This window comes from Protopterus annectens, chromosome 6.part0 (genome assembly GCF_019279795.1).
Source record: "Protopterus annectens isolate FY-2018-M chromosome 6.part0, PAN1.0, whole genome shotgun sequence".
Lineage (NCBI taxonomy): Eukaryota > Metazoa > Chordata > Ceratodontiformes > Protopteridae > Protopterus > Protopterus annectens.
In genome coordinates, this window is record NC_056737.1 from 824,104,867 (window position 1) to 824,125,560 (window position 20,694).

The following is a 20,694-nucleotide window of genomic DNA, read 5'->3' on the forward strand; positions in this document are numbered from 1 at the left end:
GTGTGTGTCTGTGTGTAACAGCAAGAGAGACAAAGACCCATGTGCAAAAATATTTATTTCCTAACCTGACAAGTTCACTGGACACAGTGCATGTCTTTTAGGGAGACCCACAAGAACTTTTGGGTAAAGTGAGTTGCTCAAAATCATGCAGTTTGTAAATGGAAACTAAGGGAATTGAACTCAAGACTTCATGATGAAGGTTAACATTGTGCAGCATTAACCTTCTAAGATAAACCACCCAGTTCCAATTAATTTTGATATTCCTTGTTTTTATTTTAGTTTAACATTCAATGATGACCTCTACAGGATTCATACCAGTCCTGATTCTTACAGAAAGACACAGGCAGAGTCTTCATTGTGTCAAACCTTACACTTCATGTAGTGGAGGCCTATGAGATGAATGCAAATGATCTAATCAGGGACATTCCAGTGTTTCAGCTACATAGCTTCTGAATGGCATGACTTTTTAAGTCTTTATGGGTACATTCAGGCCAATAAAGCCAAACTTCATTAGCTACAGACATGCATGCTTTGGCCTTTTTACCTCATCAGTACTACATAAGTAGATTGGTATACTTTAGAAACACACAGCTTAAAATCAAGCCTGTTGACAAACACTGGGGTGTCTGGAAAATCTCTCAAGTAGCATCCAAACCAAAGAGTAAAAAAGTCACACAGACAAGCCATGCAGTGAAAAGTGCAAGACCCAGCCAAGCTGGATTATTTATTGTGTAATACCTTAAACCACCTGAAGTGGTTGCCCCCTCCAGTACAGCAGTTCAGAAATGTTTACAAAACGACTTTGACAGACTGTACAATAGGTTATTCAGTAATCAGTTTATGCTTTGCATTGATAGAACTTCAGCCATTTCCTTCAGAACACATATACTAGACATCTCACAAGAGCTAAACAGATCCTACTCTGGCTCTATCCATTTACCCCCCCCCCCGATAGAAGTGCCATTAACAAAATTATTCTACTCTCTAAAACTGAATATGCCCTACTTATTAACTCATTCTACTCCTCATACAATGCCTACTGACTTCAAACTACAAGAAATTCTATTTGCTTATTTGGCAGTCTCACCTCTCACATGAAGCTTCACTACTTCATCCTCTTAAAAGTAATCTGGCTGCGCACTCTTACGATCCTCCCTTACATTTAAACATACTAAAAAAGAAGTTATGTACTCACCATAACGTTCCATCTGAGTAGGTACTTCATTTGTCTGCAACCTGTGGGGTATCGGATCCGACTTCGGATCCGAGCCGGCAGCTTACCAAGCTCCAAGATCAGAGCTCCTAGCTCCTCCCCCCTACCCATAATCCCCTGCTACCAACCACATTACCTCAGATCGTTTTTTTTGCCTTACCAACCTGTAAACATGAAAAATCAACTGCAAAGGTGATCAGAAAATCCCAAAAGGTTCGGGGGATGGCAGGGGGGGTCGGTTGCAGACAAATGAAGTACCTACTCAGATGGAAAGTTATGGTGAGTACATAACTTCTTTATCTGAAGTAGTTACTTCATTTGCTCTGCAACCTGTGGGACAGAGTCCCCAGCTACTTATAAGAACCTGGGTGGTCCTTACGGAAGGATATTCCGAAGCACATGAGCCAAAAGAAGCCCTACTTCTCGAAATCACATCTAATTTATAATGAGAAATGAACGTATGAGAAGAGGACCAAGTAGCCGCTGAACATATGTCGTCCACTGGAACCCTAGACCAGAAGGCTGTTGAAGTGGCTACAGATCTTGAAGAATGAGCACGGATATTAACCGGGGCTGGTTTGCCAGACAATATATACCCCTGAATAATACACTGACGAATCCAATTTGCCACAGTAACTTTGGAAATGGCTTTACCCATGGCTGATTTTGCATACGAGACAAATAACTGGTCCGACTTGCGAAACTCTCTAGTCCTATGCAAGTAGAAACGCAGCTGTCTGTGTAAATCCAATTTGTGTAATGTGTATTCTCCCTTGTTCTGAAATGTGGGAAAAAACACTGGTAAATTTATTGATTGATTTATATTTGCTTCTGAAGCAACCTTAGGCAAGAAAGACGGGTTAGTCCTGAGGGACACTCTATCTTTGTGAAAGATAAAGTAAGGAGGCTTCATACACAAGGCTTGTAATTCTGAAATCCTTTTGGCCGAAGTAATGGCCACTAAGATGGCTGATTTCCATGACAAGAACTTCAACGGAATTGAAGTCGCAGGTTCGAAAGGTGGACTTGTTAAGGCTTGCAAGACTAAAGTGAGGTCCCATGGGGGAACCACAGACTTTATTGGTGGATTTAAAAGGAAGATGCCTCGTAAGAAGGTTATGCACAACTTTGTAGATGCTAAGGAACCTATACCATCACCCACATGAAAATGGGAGATGGCCACCAATTGTACCTTAACCGCAGAAGCGCTTGCTCCCTGATGAAAGATTAATGAGAGGAAGTCTAGGATGGTCGGGATAGGGACAGTAAATGGGTCCAAGCCCTTATCTTCGGCCTAAATGGAAAAACGTTTCCACTTACTGTTGTAAAGTTTTCTGGTAGATGGCTTATGAGCCGCAACCAGAATGGCCTTAACGGGAGATGAGATACCGGGAGTCCTAGCCATTAATGGAACTGGATCAGCCAAGCTGCAAGCTTGAGGCTGACCAGGTTGGGCGTTGGGCAATCCGCGGGATGAGAAATCAGTTCTGGACTGGGATCCAGAATCCACGGAGGAGCCACACTGAAACAGCAGAAAGGGGAACCAGATCTGCCGAGGCCAGAATGGCGCTATGAGGATAACTCTGCTCCCCAACCGAAAGGCTTTCTGAATGAACTTCATCATGAGAGGAAGGGGAGGATAAGCATAAAGGAGCCCGGGAGGCCAAGCGTGGACCACATCGTCTCTGGGGGTTTCCCCTCTGGGGGGAATTATTGCGAAGTACTTGCTGCATTTTGTGTTTAAAGGAGAAGCAAAAAGATCGCAGCAAGGCTGACCCCATTTGTGGAAGATCTGTTTCACAACAGATGGATTCAGAGACCACTCGTACGGAGTGAGGAGCACCCGACTTAGCTTGTCCGCTAATATGTTGGATCGTCCCGGGATGTGCGTTGCTACCAGAAAGCGGTTGGTGGAGATCGCCCATTCCCAAACTCTCATGGCCTCTCGACACAGGGGGTAAGATCTGGTTCCTCCCTGTTTGTTTATGTACCAGACTACAGACATGTTGTCTGTCTGGATCGCAATAGTCCCCAGGGGAAGAAGGTTGTGGAGGGCTTGCAATGCCAAAAGCACTGCCCTCATCTCTAGGACACTGATATGCAATGCGGTCTCTAGGGGAGTCCACGTGCCTTGAATAGATCTGCTTGAACAATGCCCTCCCACCTGAGGCGAGAAGCGTCCGTGGTCAATGTGGCTTCGACCAGGGGGGATCAGAAAGGGCCTCCCTTCTCTGAGTTCCCGCGCATGCAACCACCAAAGAAGGGAGTCCCTGCAAACTCTGTTCAGCGGTATGGGCGTGTTCAACGGGTGGAGCAAGAGGGACCATTGGACTTGAAGGGTCCATTGCAATATCCGCATTCGCAGGCGGGCATGGAGGGAAAGACCGATCGCTGCTGCCATAGACCCTAGTGCCCTCAGGACTAACTCCGCTGGAGGAGAAGGATTCCGTAGAAGGGCTAACACCTGATAAGACAAGCTGTTCAGTCTGACTGACGTTAGGGTAGCTCGAGAGATTTGAGTATCCAACCTGGCCCCTGTGAATTCCAGGGCTTGAGTGGGGCACAGGCAGGACTTCTGCAGGTTTACTGAAATGCCTAGGTTGTGGGCTAGAGTCAGTGCGTAATCTCTCGCTACTGAGAGCTGATGCCTGTTGGTCGCGGTAAGGAGCCAGTTGTCTAGGTATGAAAGACCTGAATGCCCTGAAGTCTCAGGTGGGCAGCAACCACCGCCATGACTTTGGTGAACACTCTGGGGGGCTGAAGTGAGGCCGAATGGAAGAAGCCTGAATTGATAATGACTGGCTCCGCCTATCTGTGAGGGGGCTCAGTATTTTGTCGGGACGCCTAGGTATTGGCTCCACGGTGTCGGGCTCCTTCCATGCCCTGGTGGTAATTAAGTCCACCAGGGGGTCGGCCAGAGGGGACACCCAAGAAGTAGATCGGCCTGCCTCAAACGCCTCCAGGAACACGGATTCATCAAGGGAAGGTTTTTGGGCAGACCACCCCCCTCTAATACGCAACATTTCCATGATGTCTCCAAAGGAGACATCTTCAGGGGGTGACCTTGGGGAACCCTCCCTATCATCTAAGTCCGTGTCAGTGGTAACGGACTCGGGGGAGTCCAGGTGCCTCCTTTTACACCGACGTTTCCGAGGAACCTCCTCGGTGGGGCTATCCGAAGAGGGCTCGTCCACGGGTTGTTGTTCCTCAACAGGAACTAGCTGGAGGGCTTGGGCAGGCTGTCCCGATGGTCGGATGATGGAAGACAGACCCTCATACAGTGGGGGTACGGGTGGATCCACAGCCCGAACCGGGGATCTGGAGGATCTCGACAGTACCCTCTCCACTACCTCAAAAGCCGAAGGAGATTCACCCTCGCCAGCCTCTGAGAGCTATCTCCTCGGCTCCGAGGAAGGGATCGGGGTCGGAGCCGAAGCAGTCGGCGCCGAGAGAGAGGTGCGCTCCGAACCCAACAGCTCCAAAGATACAACTCCCTCGGATCTGATGCTCAGCCCTCGGCCCCGAGAGCACGGATCCGACAAGCTCGAGGGCATAGTCGGCGTCGAAGAGACCAGCGCTATCGGCGCCGACAATTCCCTGGGTCCGAATGGGCACTGATCCGATGACTCCGAGATCCGAAAACTAGTCGGAAAAGGAGTGATCGGGGCAAAAATGGGGCCGCACTCCCCCCCAGAGGGGGGGGGGGCAAGAGCACCCCCATCTACATTTGGGTCTGTAAGAACCGACGCATGATCCGATCCATATCCGCTTCTGAGATGCTTTTTGTTGACCTGGAAGAGGTAGTCAAGGCGGGCCGGGAGGGCCGCCTCGACGACCTCGAGGGAGACCGATCTTCCTCCTCCGGCTCCGGCGAGAAGCTAGGCGAACGGAGCCGAGAGGAGAAGGATCCGGAGACCCCCGAAGGAGACTTAGTTATTTTAGCTGGCGGAGCCGAGGAATGAGACTCGGTCCACCTTTTATGGGATCTATGTCCCTCCTTATCCTTGTGCCTCTTCTCCTTAGTTGAGGAGGCACTAGTTTCCCCAGAGCTCAAACCCGAAGTGGGAGGTTGAGTCCTGGGTTGAGCTGAGGGAACAGAGGGTGCCGAGGCCGCTGAGTCAGCCGGAGCCCGAACAGGAGAGGAAGAAGAAGCTGACTCCTGGGGGAACTTTCCCGCCAGGATCAGCTTCTTCTTCCTATCCCGAAGTGCCGGGGGTTAAAGGCCGCACAGATCTGGCAGGCCTCTGAGAGATGGGCTGCCCCCAGGCACAAAATGCACTGTGTGTGGCCATCAGCTGGGGAAAGCTTGTGGCCACACTCAGTACATTTGGAAAAAATGGCCTTAGGCCCTTCCGCCATGTTGAAGCACTCGCACACACACACAAACGCTAAGGAGGGAGGGGGAGTGACAAGAAAACTAACTACTGTACCAGTAAAAATTAAAAAAAACTAACATTAACATTACTACCACACACACACACGATTTTGAAGTTTTTGGTGAAAAAAGATTGAAAACGATCTCACCCAGCCAGGAGCTCTTCAAAAGTAAAGCTTCTTCAGCCGCGGCAAAAAACGATCTGAGGTAATGAGGTTGGTAGCAGGGGATTATGGGTAGGGGGGAGGAGCTAGGAGCTCGGATCTTGGTAAGCTGCCGGCTCGGATCTGAAGTCGGATCTGATACCCCACAGGTTGCAGAGCAAATGAAGTAACTACTTCAGATCAACTGTTTTGTCCTCGACTAAAAATAAGCTTCACTTCAAATGGACCGATTACTATATAGGCAAGATGATACTGTTACAGCAGCACTCTGCACTCAAACTCTTGTCTACTGAAAAATGCTTCAGAAAAAAAGCAGCTCCAGCAAACTAGAATCAAAATACTACCAATTATTCTAATTTACAAAGGATCTTCATGAGCACCTACAAGCCACCTAAAATGTATATTTCATAGTCAAAGGATATAAGCCCTGGTTACATTATTCCCCCAACCAATTTACTATGTAGAACAAATATGATCCCTTCAAAAGAACTTCAACAGGATGTAAATACTACAGCTATACAAATGTTATAAATCAGAACTAAAACAGATCTTATATTTCATCTTACAAACATGTGCCAGATTATATAAACAAAAATATCACATGTAAAAACTACTTTGTGCCCTTAATGCATTCTGCACTGTATGCATCAGTACAACTGCTGTCAAACTGAAATACCTTCTGTACTGTACACAGAAGTACTTTTCTTGTCAAAGTCGCTCACTGCAAGAGCTAACAAAGCTAATGTACTTCTGTATACTACTTGCACTATATTCATGATCCTAGGTACATTTAAAAGTATAGCACACTACATGCTGTTACTATACTGTAAATCACTGTACTACTTAATTGTAACCATCTGTGTTATTACTTCTGAGCCAACTTTGTTTAAATTCCTTACACTACTGTAGAAGCATCACGATTTTTTCACCCATGCTGTGGCTGCAAACAGTCCCCTGTGATCACTGCACTACCCTGACAAATTTAAAATAAAATACATTTATGAAAACTGTAAAACTGTCTCTAAAACTACATACTGATGCACTTTGGTCCTGACTGACAAGGTCCCCAAGGACCAGCCTAGCTACTGATATTAAAATATAATCTTCAACAATGAAAACAGGTACATACTGAATTTGGGATTTGTAACCAGGTTTCCTCCAAGCAGCAGAAAGCTTCAGATCACCTATTTAAAATTTGTTATATATATATATATATATATTTCTGATGAGGTCTAAATAGACACAGGGATGTAAAATTTATTGTTCAGCACTTATACTTCATAGGGTGACAGGTGAAATCTGACTCCATACCGAGAGACACTGATTACACTTATCTACAATGTGATATCCTTATCTACTAAGAAAGCTAAGAATTCCTTTTTGATAATGAAATGCAGAAATCTATCCATAAATCATGTCAGGACTGAAATACAAACCAGGTCAAGGGAGAGGAACATAGTTAATAATTTGTTACAGTAAAATTGTGTCTTGCGCATGCCTCCAAAGGGGGAGCTAGAAAACTCTGAAGGATTTTTCTAATACAAGGGTCTCAGGATAGACAGTCAAGTGCTTATCCATGGTATAGGGGGCTCTGAAGATCGAAGACTTAAGATACACGGAAAACATCAGTAAACATTTCTTACAGAATTCCTGTACTTAATATTCAAAATGTAAACAAACACAATTTTAACCACCACAAAACAATAGCATTAATGAAACTACTGCAGCTGATGACAGTTACCCATTTGTCAGACAACAATATTTACCTGAAGTATATCATCTACTTCCATAACAACATCAAATGGTAACTCGATGTCATGTTCAGCCAACACTGGAGAATGAGAAGCAGGATTCCAGCCCAGTCCACAGAGGACACCAGTATAGCGAGTCCTAGCAGAATTGGTCCTAGATGCATATAAAATGTACATTTAAATAAACCATGTTTAAAATTGCATTTTAAATAACTGACAAGTTAAGAGTTATGGATGTGCTTACCATAAAAGCAAATCTTCATAGCAGATTAATGGTTTTATGGAACCCTACCACCAACTAGTGATATTATGCTGAAACACTAATACCCAACCAATGTATCATCACATCAACATAGGATTACGTAGGTAGGACCTCCATTCTTAGGTCCTTCCTGCCATTAGTGCCCTTAATGACAGCCACCTAAGAAGATAACCCAGCAAATCTAGACATTCAACAAAAGACTAGATACTACTAGTAAGCGTCTGTCTATGGTCAGAAACATGGGAGAAATGGACCAATCCTTACTGATGGATGGTGGACAAGGTGTGGGCTACCTGAATGAGAAGTTCTTGAAGATATAGTGTTACGGTAGTAGCTATGTAAACATTAACCATGCAGTCAACTATCTTAACTCTACATCTAGGGCTTCTATGTCAGCAGGGAATCCTAAAAAAAACTGCCCATCATTATACAGCTAGTACTCATTTGTCTAAGTTTTCAGAAGACAGCTTCAAATTAATAAAAGTTTTCTTAAGGTTGTTTAACATGATTTTTGTCAGGAAATGTCCTTAAATAAATGTGTGTGCACTTCCCTCTTTTATTCTTGCCTACACAAGACCTGGCTGCTAAGGATGACTTTCCACTTCTGACACCAGGTGAAAAATGTGCATGAAAAGAAGGGATTACACAATGAATATCACATCTAATTTTTATGAAATGGAAATGGACAAGATTTTTTAAAACAACTTGCACTTTTTTTTTAAAGACTGCTTTCTGACGTCAGCAAAGGTCACAATCTTAGATTCAGTACAATTAAGGATACAAGGGTGAGCAAAATGCCCCCGTTTATATTTAAAATATACTTTTTTACATCGTCAATATGTTCATGTATAGCCAATACACTCTCGTGCAATTCACTCTTCAACTGAAGAACTAAGCAGACCACTGGGCTGTTAAGCAAGTACCTACTGCAATCAGATACATACCCCATCATAACAAATGATTCGTAAAGGTCCTCTTCAATGGGTTGACTGTGGGGATTTTCCCTTCATCTATCATATTAAAGGTTGTAATCACCTTCCTTTCAGTAAATTCAATATTATGGTCTGAGTGGTCACATTATGGCTAGCCCCTGGTGCATCCAACAGTATGCCTCATCCACTAACCTAGCAAATCATCTTAAGGGAGGAAACTAAATATTCAAAATAAAATCCATACTTGCAGAACTTAAAAAGAAAACCAAAAGTAATCTTCCAAAGGAGAGGCCTCTTAAGCATGAGAAGATGATGGGAGGATAACAAGAACCCACTCAGTAAGACTCCCTTACACATCCACTGACATGGTGTTTGCAGATCTGATTCAGAAAAACCTCCACAATGTACTGACTATTGGTGTGAATCTCAGAGTATTATAAAACCATATATGGATGACCAGAAACAGAGAAGGGCCAAAAAAAATGAAGCTGAAAACAAAAGCCTGCAATAGTGAAATATCAATGGAATCAGCCTTGGTGGCATAAAGGGATAATGACTCAAGCATCTTGAGTGCAATTATCAGCTTGGACCTGCTGGGGACTGGCATAGGGGAAAAAGAAATAAGGCTGTGTCTGCTTCACTCTTCAAGGGGCAGAGGGTTTGGCAGTGTGTATTGGGGGCACATGGGTGCAAATATGCTGGCTGGTGCCATGCATGCTCTCTCTCATCACCAAATGTGTTAGAGAGAGGAAGGTAGGGCCAAAAAGCAAAAGCTCACAATGTCACCACACTACTCTTAATAAAACCTATACACGGGTATGTAGAAAAAGTACAGTTTTGTACCTACCATAAATGTAGATGTTCGAGTGCTAATACAGCTGCAGTCATAACAGATGGGTTCTCCTGCCATCAGGCGGGTCCTCGGTCGGCCGAATTCCAAAGTCTAGGTCCGGCGTCGGTTGTCGTCGCTTCTTCCCTGACGTCAGTGCGACAGGGGTATAAAGGAACCAGCCGACGCCAATTTCTTCAGTTTTTCTTGCCCCAGATGTCAGGTGCCCCCCAGAAGGAAGGCAATACATAAATTTGTGTAATAATGCAGTGCAATATAATCAAAATACAGTAGCTGCAAGCAAATACATCATAAATGAATACCTCAAATCAGGTTGTATGAGGATGTGTTAGCCTATAGGCCTGTTCCAAGAGGGGAAGTAGGGAGGGAAACCTGGACTGCAGCTGTATTAGCACTCGAACATCTACATTTATGGTAGGTACAAAACTGTACTATGTTCATCGTGCATACAGCTGCAGTCATAACAGATGGGTAGAATCCCAAAGCTAAGAAAGGGGTGGTAGGCACTAGGAGGAACTAGAAGGAGCCAAAATGCCCTGCAAGACTGCAGTGGCAAAGCCTGCTCTGGATTTGGAGTATAATGGTAGGTTGTAGTGCTTGGAGAAGGTATGCACAGAACTCCAAGTGGCTGCTTCCAAAATATCCTTGGTAGGAACTCCTCTGAGGAAAGCTGCAGAGGTGGCTGTGGCCCTGGTGGAATGAGTTCTAATGCCTGTAGGTAGTTTTGCCATGAAAGGAATAGCAAAAGCGTATGCAGTGGGCTATCCATTTTGAGATTGTCTGTTTGGAAATTGGCTTTCCTTGAGCTCCTACACCATAGGACACAAAGAGCTGTTCTGATTTCCTGAAAGGCTTTGTTCTGTCCAAATAATAACGCAGTTGTCTGCGTATGTCCAAGGAATGTAGCAATCTCTCCCCCTTTGTTTTGAGGATTAGGATAAAAAGTAGGTAAATGTATGGCATGATTTAAAGCTACCCTGGATACCACTTTAGGCATAAAGGACGGATTGGTTCGTAAGGAAACTCTGTCCTGATGGAAGATGATAAAAGTCTGGACAGCCATGAGAGCCTGTAGTTCTGAAACTCTACGAGCTGAGGTGATAGCCAGAAGGAAAGCTGTTTTCCAGGACAAATATTGCAAATCTGATGAGGCAGCTGGCTCAAAGGGAGGCAAGGTCAATTTTTCCAGAATAAAATTAAGATCCCAAGCAGGTATTGGTTGTTTCCTTGGAGGTCTTAGATTCTTAGCCCCTCTGAGGAACTGTCTTAAAAGAGGGTGAGAGAACAAAGGTGGATCAGTGTTGTATTCTGCAGAAATGGCTGAGGCATGGATTTTGATGGAGGAGAATGAAAGTCCACTGCTTAGCAGCTCAGCCAAATATTGTAGTATTTGAGGTAAATTCAGTTTTCCAGGATCCTGGCCCTTTTTCTCATTCCAGACACAAAACCGTTTCCATTTTGCGGAGTAAGCTTTTCTAGTTGATGGCCTTCTGGCCTCCAAAATGACATCCTGCACCTCCTTGGAGAGTAGGGCCTGTTGTGATGCTAAGGAATCTTCCATGCGGCTAGATTCAGTGTTTTTAGCTGGCTGTGAAGAGTTTTGAAGCTGTGCAGAGTCAGAAGAAGAGGCATTAGAGGCAGGGTCCATGGTGCGGAATGCGTCAGGCTCCTCAGGAGTGGGTACCAGTGTTGCCTTGGCCAGTCCGGAGCAATGAGAATCATCTTTGGTCTGTCTGCTCTGGTTTTCAATATGACTTTGGGCAGCAGAGGAAGGGGTGGGAAGGCATAAACTGTCATTGATGTCCAACTGAAAGAGAGAGCGTCCACTCTCCAGGCCTTTGGATGGAAAATCCTTGAGCAGAATTTTGTCAATTGGTGATTTTTGTGGGAGGCAAAGAGATCTATGTCTGGCCTTCCCCATTCTTGGATTATTTCTGTAAAAACTTTTGGATGCAATTTCCACTCGTGTGGATCTGTCATATTCCTGCTTAGGTTGTCTGCCAACGTGTTTTCCTTGCCTGGCAAGTGCTGTGCTTGTAGTTCCATTTGTAAGTCCATGGCCATGTTCCAAAGTGACATGGCCAGTCTGCATAGGGGGTAATAATGTGTTCCTCCCTGTTTATGTACCACATAACAGTGGTGTTGTCCGTTCTTATCAATAGTTGACCTGGTTGTAGAAGGTCCTTGAAAGCTATTATAGCATTTATTACTGCTAGCATTTCCTTTTGATTGATGTGAAGGTGCTTTTCTTTTTGGGACCATTTGTCCTGAATGCACCGATCTGTCATGTGTGCCCCCCAGGCGTAGTCTGAGGCGTCTGTTGTGATGACTTGATTTGTTTGAGGCTTGCTGAATGGGAGACCTGTGTTTGTTTGACATGCTTGAGCCCACCACAGAAATTCCTTTTGCAGACATGGAATTAGTGATATTATTGTTTCCAAACTGTGGCCGTGTTGAGACCATATGTTTTTCAGGTACCATTGTAGTTTCCTCATATGCAGCTTTGCACATGGGATTAGGAAGATGCAAGATGCCATGAATCCCAGAGCCTGCAGGATTTTCCTTGCAGTCAGCCTGGTGCAATTTGCTAGTGCTCTGAAGTATTGAATTAGTTGCCCCTGCTTCTCTGGCGTGAGGTAGGCCATCTGGGTGTTTGTGTCCAAACTGGCACCCAGGAAAATTATCTTCCGAGAGGGTATTAGCCTTGATTTCTTTTTGTTGACTGTGTATCCCAGAGTTCAACAACATTATTACATAAGCCAGATGTTTCAGAAGAATGTACTTGCTGTCCGCTTGGATCAGGCAGTCGTCCAAATAGGGGTATATTTGTATCCCTTGAAGTCTGCAGTAGGCAATTATTGATGCCAGGCATTTCGTGAATACTCTGGGTGCAGTAAATAAGCCAAAGGGCAATGCAGAGAATTGATAATGGGTTGAACCTGCAAGAAATCTGAGGTACCTTCTGCAATTTTGTCTGATTGGGACATGCAGGTATGCCTCCTTGAGGTCCAATGTTACCAGCCAAGACTCCTTGCCCAGCATGGGAAGAAGTTGCTGTAGAGTGAGCATCTTGAATTTTGGTACGAGTAGAAATGTGTTTAGGATGGATAGGTCCAAAATAGGTCTCCGATCTTTTCCCTTCCTTGGTACCAGAAATAGCCTGGAATAAAAACATTGACCTTGTTCGTGCGTAAGTACCTCTTGAATAGCTTTCATGTTTATGAGATCTGTAATTTGCCTTTGTGCCTCTGCCCTTCGATTGTGTGGCAGGTTTGGCATGCCTCTCATTTTTGGAAGGGTGTGAAAATGGAATTTGTAGCCTCGGTTTATAATGTCCAGGATCCATTTGTCCTTTGTGACAATATGCCAATTTTTTGAAAATAATGCCAGCTTTCCTCCTAAGGGGGCTGCCATTTGAGACTTGCTTGGCATGCAAAGGGGAAAGTCATTGGGTTTGCTTTCTGAAAGATTGCAAGTTATCCTCACCACCTCTTTGTGTAGGAGCTTGCCATTGTCTGCCTCTATACGATCCTTGGGATTGTCCTCTGCCCCTCGGGCGCCTGTATCTGCCTCTTTGGGGTCTGTCCGTGGCAGGAAAGGACCAGTTTTTGGAAGGCCAACTTCTACTAAAACGTGGGGGTTGTACCTGTAGAAAATCTTTCACAGTTTGCATTGATTTAGCCTTTTCCTCCATTTTCCTTAATACCTCCTCAGCATTAGCACCAAATAGTACATCCTTTTGAAGAGGGGTGTCCAGTAATTTAGCTTTAACAAGATCAGGCAAGGCTTGTTCCTTATAGGTTCATACTAGGCTATCTGCCCTAGGGCATTTATAAGCCTAGCCAGAGTATGTTTGGCTTTCGCCACTCATTTTTAATTAATTTTGCTATGCCCTTTTTCGAGGTTAGTATACTGTGCCTCTGTCTAACAGTGACACAGAAGTGATACCCGGGGTAAACCTATGATCTCCCATCCACTCATCAAGACTCCTCTTGAAGAGAATCAATGAGGGGCTCTGCCTAACCTGGACTGGGATTTTATTCCAGAGTGAAGGGAGCCTCTGGGTTATGAATCTGTCCCTCCAGCATGTCCTATTTATTTCAGTGCTGAGGTTCAAATCTCTCGAGCGTGTAGCTCGATGGGATTTGGATTTTTTGAGGTGCAGCATGTCCCTTAATTCCGGGCTGGACATGGCCTTATACGTCAGGCACAGGTCACCTCTGAGCAGGCGGTATGCCACTGAGTAGAGCTGGAGTTTCTTTAACCGGGCAGCATATGGCATCTGTTTGAGCACTTTGATCCTCTTGGTGAGGTACTTTTGGGGTCTTTCCAGTTGCTGTAGGTGTTTGGTAAGGTACATCCCAAAAGGGGCATTGTACTCGATTATGGGCCTGATGAGGGATGAGTAAAGAGGCACGATGACCTCCCCTAATCTAGATGTGAATCCCTTCATGATTAGGTGGGCTATATAAAATGTTTTTCTAACCACTTTGACCACGTGGTTGTCAAATGAGAGACTGCTATCAACTTGGGTCCCCAGGTCCCTAATTACTTCTTCTGTACTTAATGGATTACCACCTATGTGGTAATTTGTGGGCACTTTGTTTTGCCAAAGGGGATGACTATACACTTTTTGGCGTTTAGCTTGAGGCCATGGCTCTGGCACCAGTTGTCTGTTTCTATGAAGCCCTTTTGGAGGATGCTTGTGTCGGCTGGAGAGTCAATTATGGCGCCCAGTTTGCAGTCATCTGCGAACTTGGTCAGCCACAGTCCTTCCGTGTTGGCTTGTACCTCCGAGAAATATATACCAAACAAGAGAGGTCCCAGGACTGAGCCTTGTGGGACGCCACTTGTAACTGGTTTGGAGTCTGACATGGCTCCAGCAATTCTAACCATGTGGGTTCTGTCCTTGAGCCAGTTTGCAACCCATCTAGTGACATAGGGGTTTATATTTAAGCTGGTGAGCTTATCTATAATGCCCGAGTGGGGTATTGTGTGGGCTTTTGCGAGGTCCAGATAGGCTGTGTGGACCACCTTCCCTTCGTCAATGGCCTTGGTGACTGTTTCAAAGAAGTCAACCAGGTTTAAGAGGCAGGATCTGCCATTAACAAAGCCGAACTGGGTAGGATCCAGTGTCTGTAGGTCCCCAATATCTTTATTTATGAGGTCCATGATGATCCTTTCCATAGCTTTGCAGACCAAGCTAGTCAGGCTTATGGGGCGATAGTTTCCAGGGTCTGTTGAGGCACCACCTTTGTGGAGAGGGACTACTGTTGCTGTCGCCACTCTTTGGGTACATATCCTGTAGGAAGGCTGAGATTGAACAGTAGTTTATGTTTGGGTTTAGCTCTTCTTGGAGTTCATGTAGGATGCAGCCCGGGACACTGTCTGGTCCCATTGATGCTGTGTTTTTTGCTTTGAGAGGCGGCTCCCACCTGAGCATCTGAGATGTCAGGGGCAGCACTCTGCTGGGATAGATATTTGCCCTTTTGGTGGGGAGTTTGCTGAACCTGTCAGCTAGGATGTTGGCAATGTCTGTGGGTTCGGTGTATTTTTTGTCATTTTGGACTAATTCTGAGCATATCTGGGAATTCCCACCCAGGTTCCTAACATAACTAAAGAAAGCCTTGTGATTATCCTTAGTGTCCTGTGCAATTTTTCTCTCGAAGCTGGCCTTTGACGATTTTATGAGTGCCCTTATTTTTTTGCTAATACTGAACAGAGATGCCTTCCCTTTTTGGGATTTTGCTCTATCATGTAGTAGCTTCCTCCTTCTATTGTATAGTTTGTTTATGGCTGGGGTCCACCAGACAGGTCGTCTGCCTTTGGAGGATTGGGTCTTGGTTTTATTTGGGATTGCATGATCCATGCATTCCTGAAGGTGTTCATAGAATGCATTTATAAAGGATTCTGCGGTCTGGGCCGTATTTTCCACAGGCCCGGGTGCTTTGAAGGATTCCACCTCAGTTTTGAGGAGTGTGAAATTTGCTTTAGAGAAGTTTTTCACTGTGGTTTTCTGGGCAGGGGTTGGGGTCGGGATGTGAATATCCAGTGAGATCAGTTTATGGTCTGATCTTACCAGTGAGGGATACACTTCTGGTCTGGAGCATAGAGTCCCCATGTTGGTGATGATCAGGTCCAGTATGTTTTCCCCTCTTGTGGGAGTGGTAACAAGTTGTTCCATAGCATTTGAGCCAGGCATGCCTACGTATGACTGATCCTGTAACAGCAGCTCTACATGAGGCCTCTAGAGCATCAAAACCACATTGTAAGGTATGCTTACCCACTTGTTCTGCACTATGCATCAAATCCTGCAACTCCTTCAAGTCTGGTTGTTCAGGTTGTGACATTTTATTTTTCAATTGTGATAGCAAAAACTGTTGGTATTTTAGCATATGGAACTGACAGTTTAAGGCCCTCATGGCTAAGGTAGCCGAGGTATATACCTTTTCCCCCCACTTTCTAAGGATCTGGAGTCTCTCTCGGAAGGTAATGGATTTTTAGCAGTGGAGGCCTTAACTCCCTTGGGGCCCTGTGAGATGGTTTCTGGGTCAGCAGCATGGCTTTTGTATAGAAATTGGTGTGAGTCAGGAACCCTGTAGTACCTGTCAGGCTTAACTGGAGCTGGAGGTAGAGAGTCCGGGTTAAGGCAGGGCTCCGAGTAAACATCATCTAGGATGTCCAAGACAGGAGGTATAGCCAGAGGCCTGTGTTGAGGTAGCAAGAGAAATTCCCTAAGCCTTTTCTTGGAATCTGAATAATCTTGGCCTTCCCAGTGGAAGTGTTCCTTAAGGTATGCAAAGTTTCCCCAAATGAGTAATCCTCAGGGGATACAGAAGGATGGACTCCTCCGCATCAGAGTCTTCAAAGGGAGTAAGAATGTTCCTGATCATCAGAGTGCTCTGAAATAATGGAGCCCTGATCAGAAGAGGGGGAATCTTCCTCCACTCTGGGCCTTTTGTCCGGTGGGGGCTGAGAACCTCTGATAAGAGTAATTAAATCCTCAGCCATTTTAAGCATCTGTTTCTTAGGCATGGGGCCTGTAGATGGGCCCTGTGTAGCTTGTCTCTTAGAGTGCAAGGCTGCTTTAGACTTAGTGAAAGCCTTGATGGAGAAAGAAGAGGAAGGTCTGAAGACACCTTGAGTGGAGGTGGACCTGTCCACATTCTGAGTTTCAATGCCAAGAGTGGCTTTGGTATCTGTAGCCAGGGTGTGGGCCGAGGAGCCTGCAACCTCGGGCACAGGAGACACCGCCAAAGAAGTGTTGTCGGTAGTCAGGGGCTGCGTAGGCGCCTCGCTGAGAACCGGACCACGTGTAGTCGGCTTAGGTGTGGTGTCGGTAGAGGTCGCGGACCTCGTGTGTCGGTCCTTATCTTTGCGTTTTTTAGATAAAACTGGAGTCGGAGTATCCGACGACATAATATAATTAAATGCTTTCCCAAAATAATGCTGGGCGAACTCCGCCCGACGCTTAATGGTGCGCTTGTTGAATGTAGCACAAAAGCGACAGACCGAGACGTCATGGTCTGGGCCTAAACAAGGTATACAGAGGGAATGGAAATCCTTATGCGGTATTTGCTTCCCACAAGAAATACAATTAACTTTGTCTGACATCGGTCTGAGGCAAGAAAAGTTTCCCCAACGGGGTACTTAGCTTTCAAGAAGACTTCGGTTTCCAAATTTTCGTAATCTCAGGAGCTGGCCGACCGGCAATTGCGAACTGCTTCTGCTTCGGGCACCGCGCGGCAAGAAAGGCTGAAGAAAACGGCGTTGGCTGGTTCCTTTATACCCCTGTCGCACTGACGTCAGGGAAGAAGTGACAACCGACGCCGGACCTAGACTTTGGAATTCGGCCGACCGAGGACCCGCCTGACGGCAGAAGAACCCATCTGTTATGACTGCAGCTGTATGCACGATGAACATCTCCTGTTTGCAAGGCTATCCCAGTAAGGGAGTCCACTCCTCATGGGAGTCATACCAGGTAACCAATATTATCGGAGGGGTACATGGGATTATTAGGAAGCTGGCAATCCCAGAAGCAGCAATGATAACAGTTAAAAGGACAAAGGATATTCAACTCCTGCAATCACAGCACCTGTAATTACGCTAGCGAAAATTGTGAATGGATGACTAAGCGACTTCTGCAGAAATGTATGCAGGACTGATTAAGTATTAATGATATACTCAGCTTCCCTTCAAAGCAAGAAGCATTTTCAAGTAGTTCCAAATGGTTTATGCAAGGAAGCCTATACCTCTGAACCACAGAGGAGAGGTAGATTACTCCAACTTGTAATATAATGTGTATACCTTTCAAACTGGTGACAGACTGTGGTAAATTAAAGGAAGACCCACACTGTGAATGGTGGGGTTGAACATGCTTGTAAAGCCTGAGCAATGGGAGTTTGTTAGGAGGAAAATATTTCGTGGCAAATGATGACTGCAACCACTGACATCTCAATATCTCAGTCCAATATATGCATATCCATGCATGCAAAAGCCTCTCTGAAGACTGTCATGGCATTCAAGCCCAACATGAAAGAGAGGGTCTTAACCTATTATTTCTGCTGTGTTTCTATACAATTTGCAAAGGTCATGACTTTTTAAGTTTCCTCTGGGAAGACTGGACAGGAAATTGCACAGTATCAAACTCTACCTCAATGAAGGTAATCGTTTGGGTCATATATGAAGAGGAAGAGGATCACCTCTAGTCTATGGAGATTTCTATGTCCTATACTACTGAAGTGCCCAAAATAGGAATACTCCCACAGAGAGCTTCTCAATGAGACCAACAGGAACCATCTATCCAGGTAGTGAAAAGCAAGGGGATCTTTCTCTCACATGGTCTCTACCACAATGTTTATCACATTGGTAAATATACTGGAAGTAGATGAGAAAAAAATTTCAAACAGCAGCACTTTGCAGTGAAAGTAGGTTCCATCCACGTGAAAAAGGCTATTTCTGCACAGCCCCCAACAAAGTTGTTCTAAAAAGGTTCATGCACTGCTGTATAAGTGGCATGACCCTGGAAACTCTCCATCAGGAATATGATGTACTAGATATGCTTGTGTTGATGTCACTGGGATCCAACAACGAACAGAACTTAGCCACCCCCTTCAGAACAAAAATGCTATAATCCCTGCTTTTGTTATGGTACAGAACAGTCTATATGGCCACTCTGAAGAGTATACTATAGGTCTGCCACAACAAATCTGCAGTAACGACTTGGTTTCTGAGCACAGCTCTTTGTGGATGTGTAAATTAAGTTAGAAATGTGACTGCACAAGCAATAAACCATTGGTCATTTTGAGATGGCTCTCGAAACTATGAAGAACTCAATGGCTTCCCCACATACACATATGTGCATACTGATAGGCTCAAAATATAGCCGGGATTGTGAATTCTGCTCTAAAAGTCATTCCCTACAGAAACTTAGAATATACAGCTATGGTGGCAACACTGTCTGAATTAAAGACCTTTCTCAATCTGTGTGAGAGCCTCTTTTCATTGAAGAGTCCTTGAAGAAGCAGAAGGACTGAAAAGAATTACCAAAGTCTTTTTTACCATCATCCTAAAATTTTCGCCCATGGAAGTCCTTCAAATGCTGGAAGGCTTGCTTAAACAACACCTTCTTCCAAATGGCTTTTTTGAGTTCACCCTAATAGACAAATTCCTCAGTCATGGTATCTTTTGAAGATACATAGCTCAGCTTGCCACCCTACTGATGGCAACTCTGCAATCAAAATTGTTAGGAGTCCATAAAAAGCTCATTTACTTAGTTATTCATTATACCTGCGGGCTTGCATAAACGTTTATGGACTGATCATATTTGACCACTATCACACGCAGGTTGGGTGAAGTTATCACAGTTAACACAAAGCTAAACAAGACAAGCATTTTGTTTAATAATACACAAAAGTTAGTAGATATGAAGCATAAAAAAGAAAATATGTTTTTCTGCATACATATAGCAAACTTACATTAATGCTGTAATCTTACTTGAAAGGCTCACCCAGTCTCTGCTGCAGTTTGCTGAGAGGAAAAGGTTGGTTTTGGTTTTTATTTGTTGTGTTCTGTATTGCTTTATTGCCTTTTTCTATTTTGTATACTGTGATTTGTTTTCTTTACACTGTGTTTTACTTGTATGCTGCTTTTATCTGCATATTAAAACTTGAAAAGTCACCACAGCTCTGTCTCTTGTGAGTCAGGCAGAAATTAAAACAGGTCAATTACGGAGTCACACACAAGTATGAAGAGGTCAGTTAAGGTTAATCATCTGTGAACTCAGGTGGTTGAGCTAGGAACTACACCTTTTATTTAAGGGGTAAAATAAAACATTTCAGAGCTTTACTGGAAAGGCTCACCCAGACTCTGCTGTAGTTTGCTGTGAGGAAAAGGTTGGTTTGCTTTTTATTTGCTGTATGCTGTACTGCTTTATAGCCTTTTTCTATTTTGTATACTGTGATTTGTTTTCTTTACACTGAGTTTTACTTGTATTCTGCTTTTAACTGCATATTAAAACTTGAAAAGACACCACAGCTCTGTCTCTTGTCAGTCAGACAGAAATTAAAATAGGTCAAATAAGGAGTCATAAGTTAGAAAAGGTTAGTTAAGGTTAATCATCTGAACAGAGGGAGTTGAGCTAGGAACTAAACCTTTTATTTAAGGGGTAAAATAAACATTTCAGAGCTTTACTGGAAAGGCTCACCCAGACACTGCTGCAATTTGCTGTGAGGGAAAGTTTGGCTTGCTTTTTATTTGCTGTATTCTGTATTGCTTTATTGCCTTTTCCTATTTTGTATACTGTGATTTGTTTTCTTTACACTGTGCTTTACTTGTATTCTGCTTTTAACCGCATACTACAACTTGAAAAGACATCACAGCTCTGTCCCTTGTGAGTCAGATAGAAATTTTTCCCACCCAGTTACTGTTGCGTTTTTAAACACCACAGTTGCCTGCCCCTTATGTTAATTCGACCATATATTTCATTTCCTCTCTGCTTTTACTGGTTGGTGTAAGCACAAAATTATCATTTTGTGAAATCACTCCTATCCCTTCAACTATTTAAATTTATTGGCCATCCTACTGTATTCTATAGTACCAGAATAAAAAGTGACCACCCCCTTTCAATCTATTTTGCTGTTTTAAAA

General features: G+C 44.3%; 1 protein-coding gene across 1 annotated transcript in view; it reads right to left on the bottom strand.

Annotated features, from left to right (window-relative positions):
- Positions 1 to 20,694, bottom strand: part of TDRD9 (tudor domain containing 9) — a 2,841,455-nt gene that overhangs the window by 254,521 nt on the left and 2,566,240 nt on the right. The window contains exon 33 of the mRNA XM_044074496.1: positions 7,519 to 7,657. Coding sequence (XP_043930431.1) covers positions 7,519 to 7,657 — 139 coding nt within the window. The remainder of the gene's footprint in view (positions 1 to 7,518; positions 7,658 to 20,694) is intronic.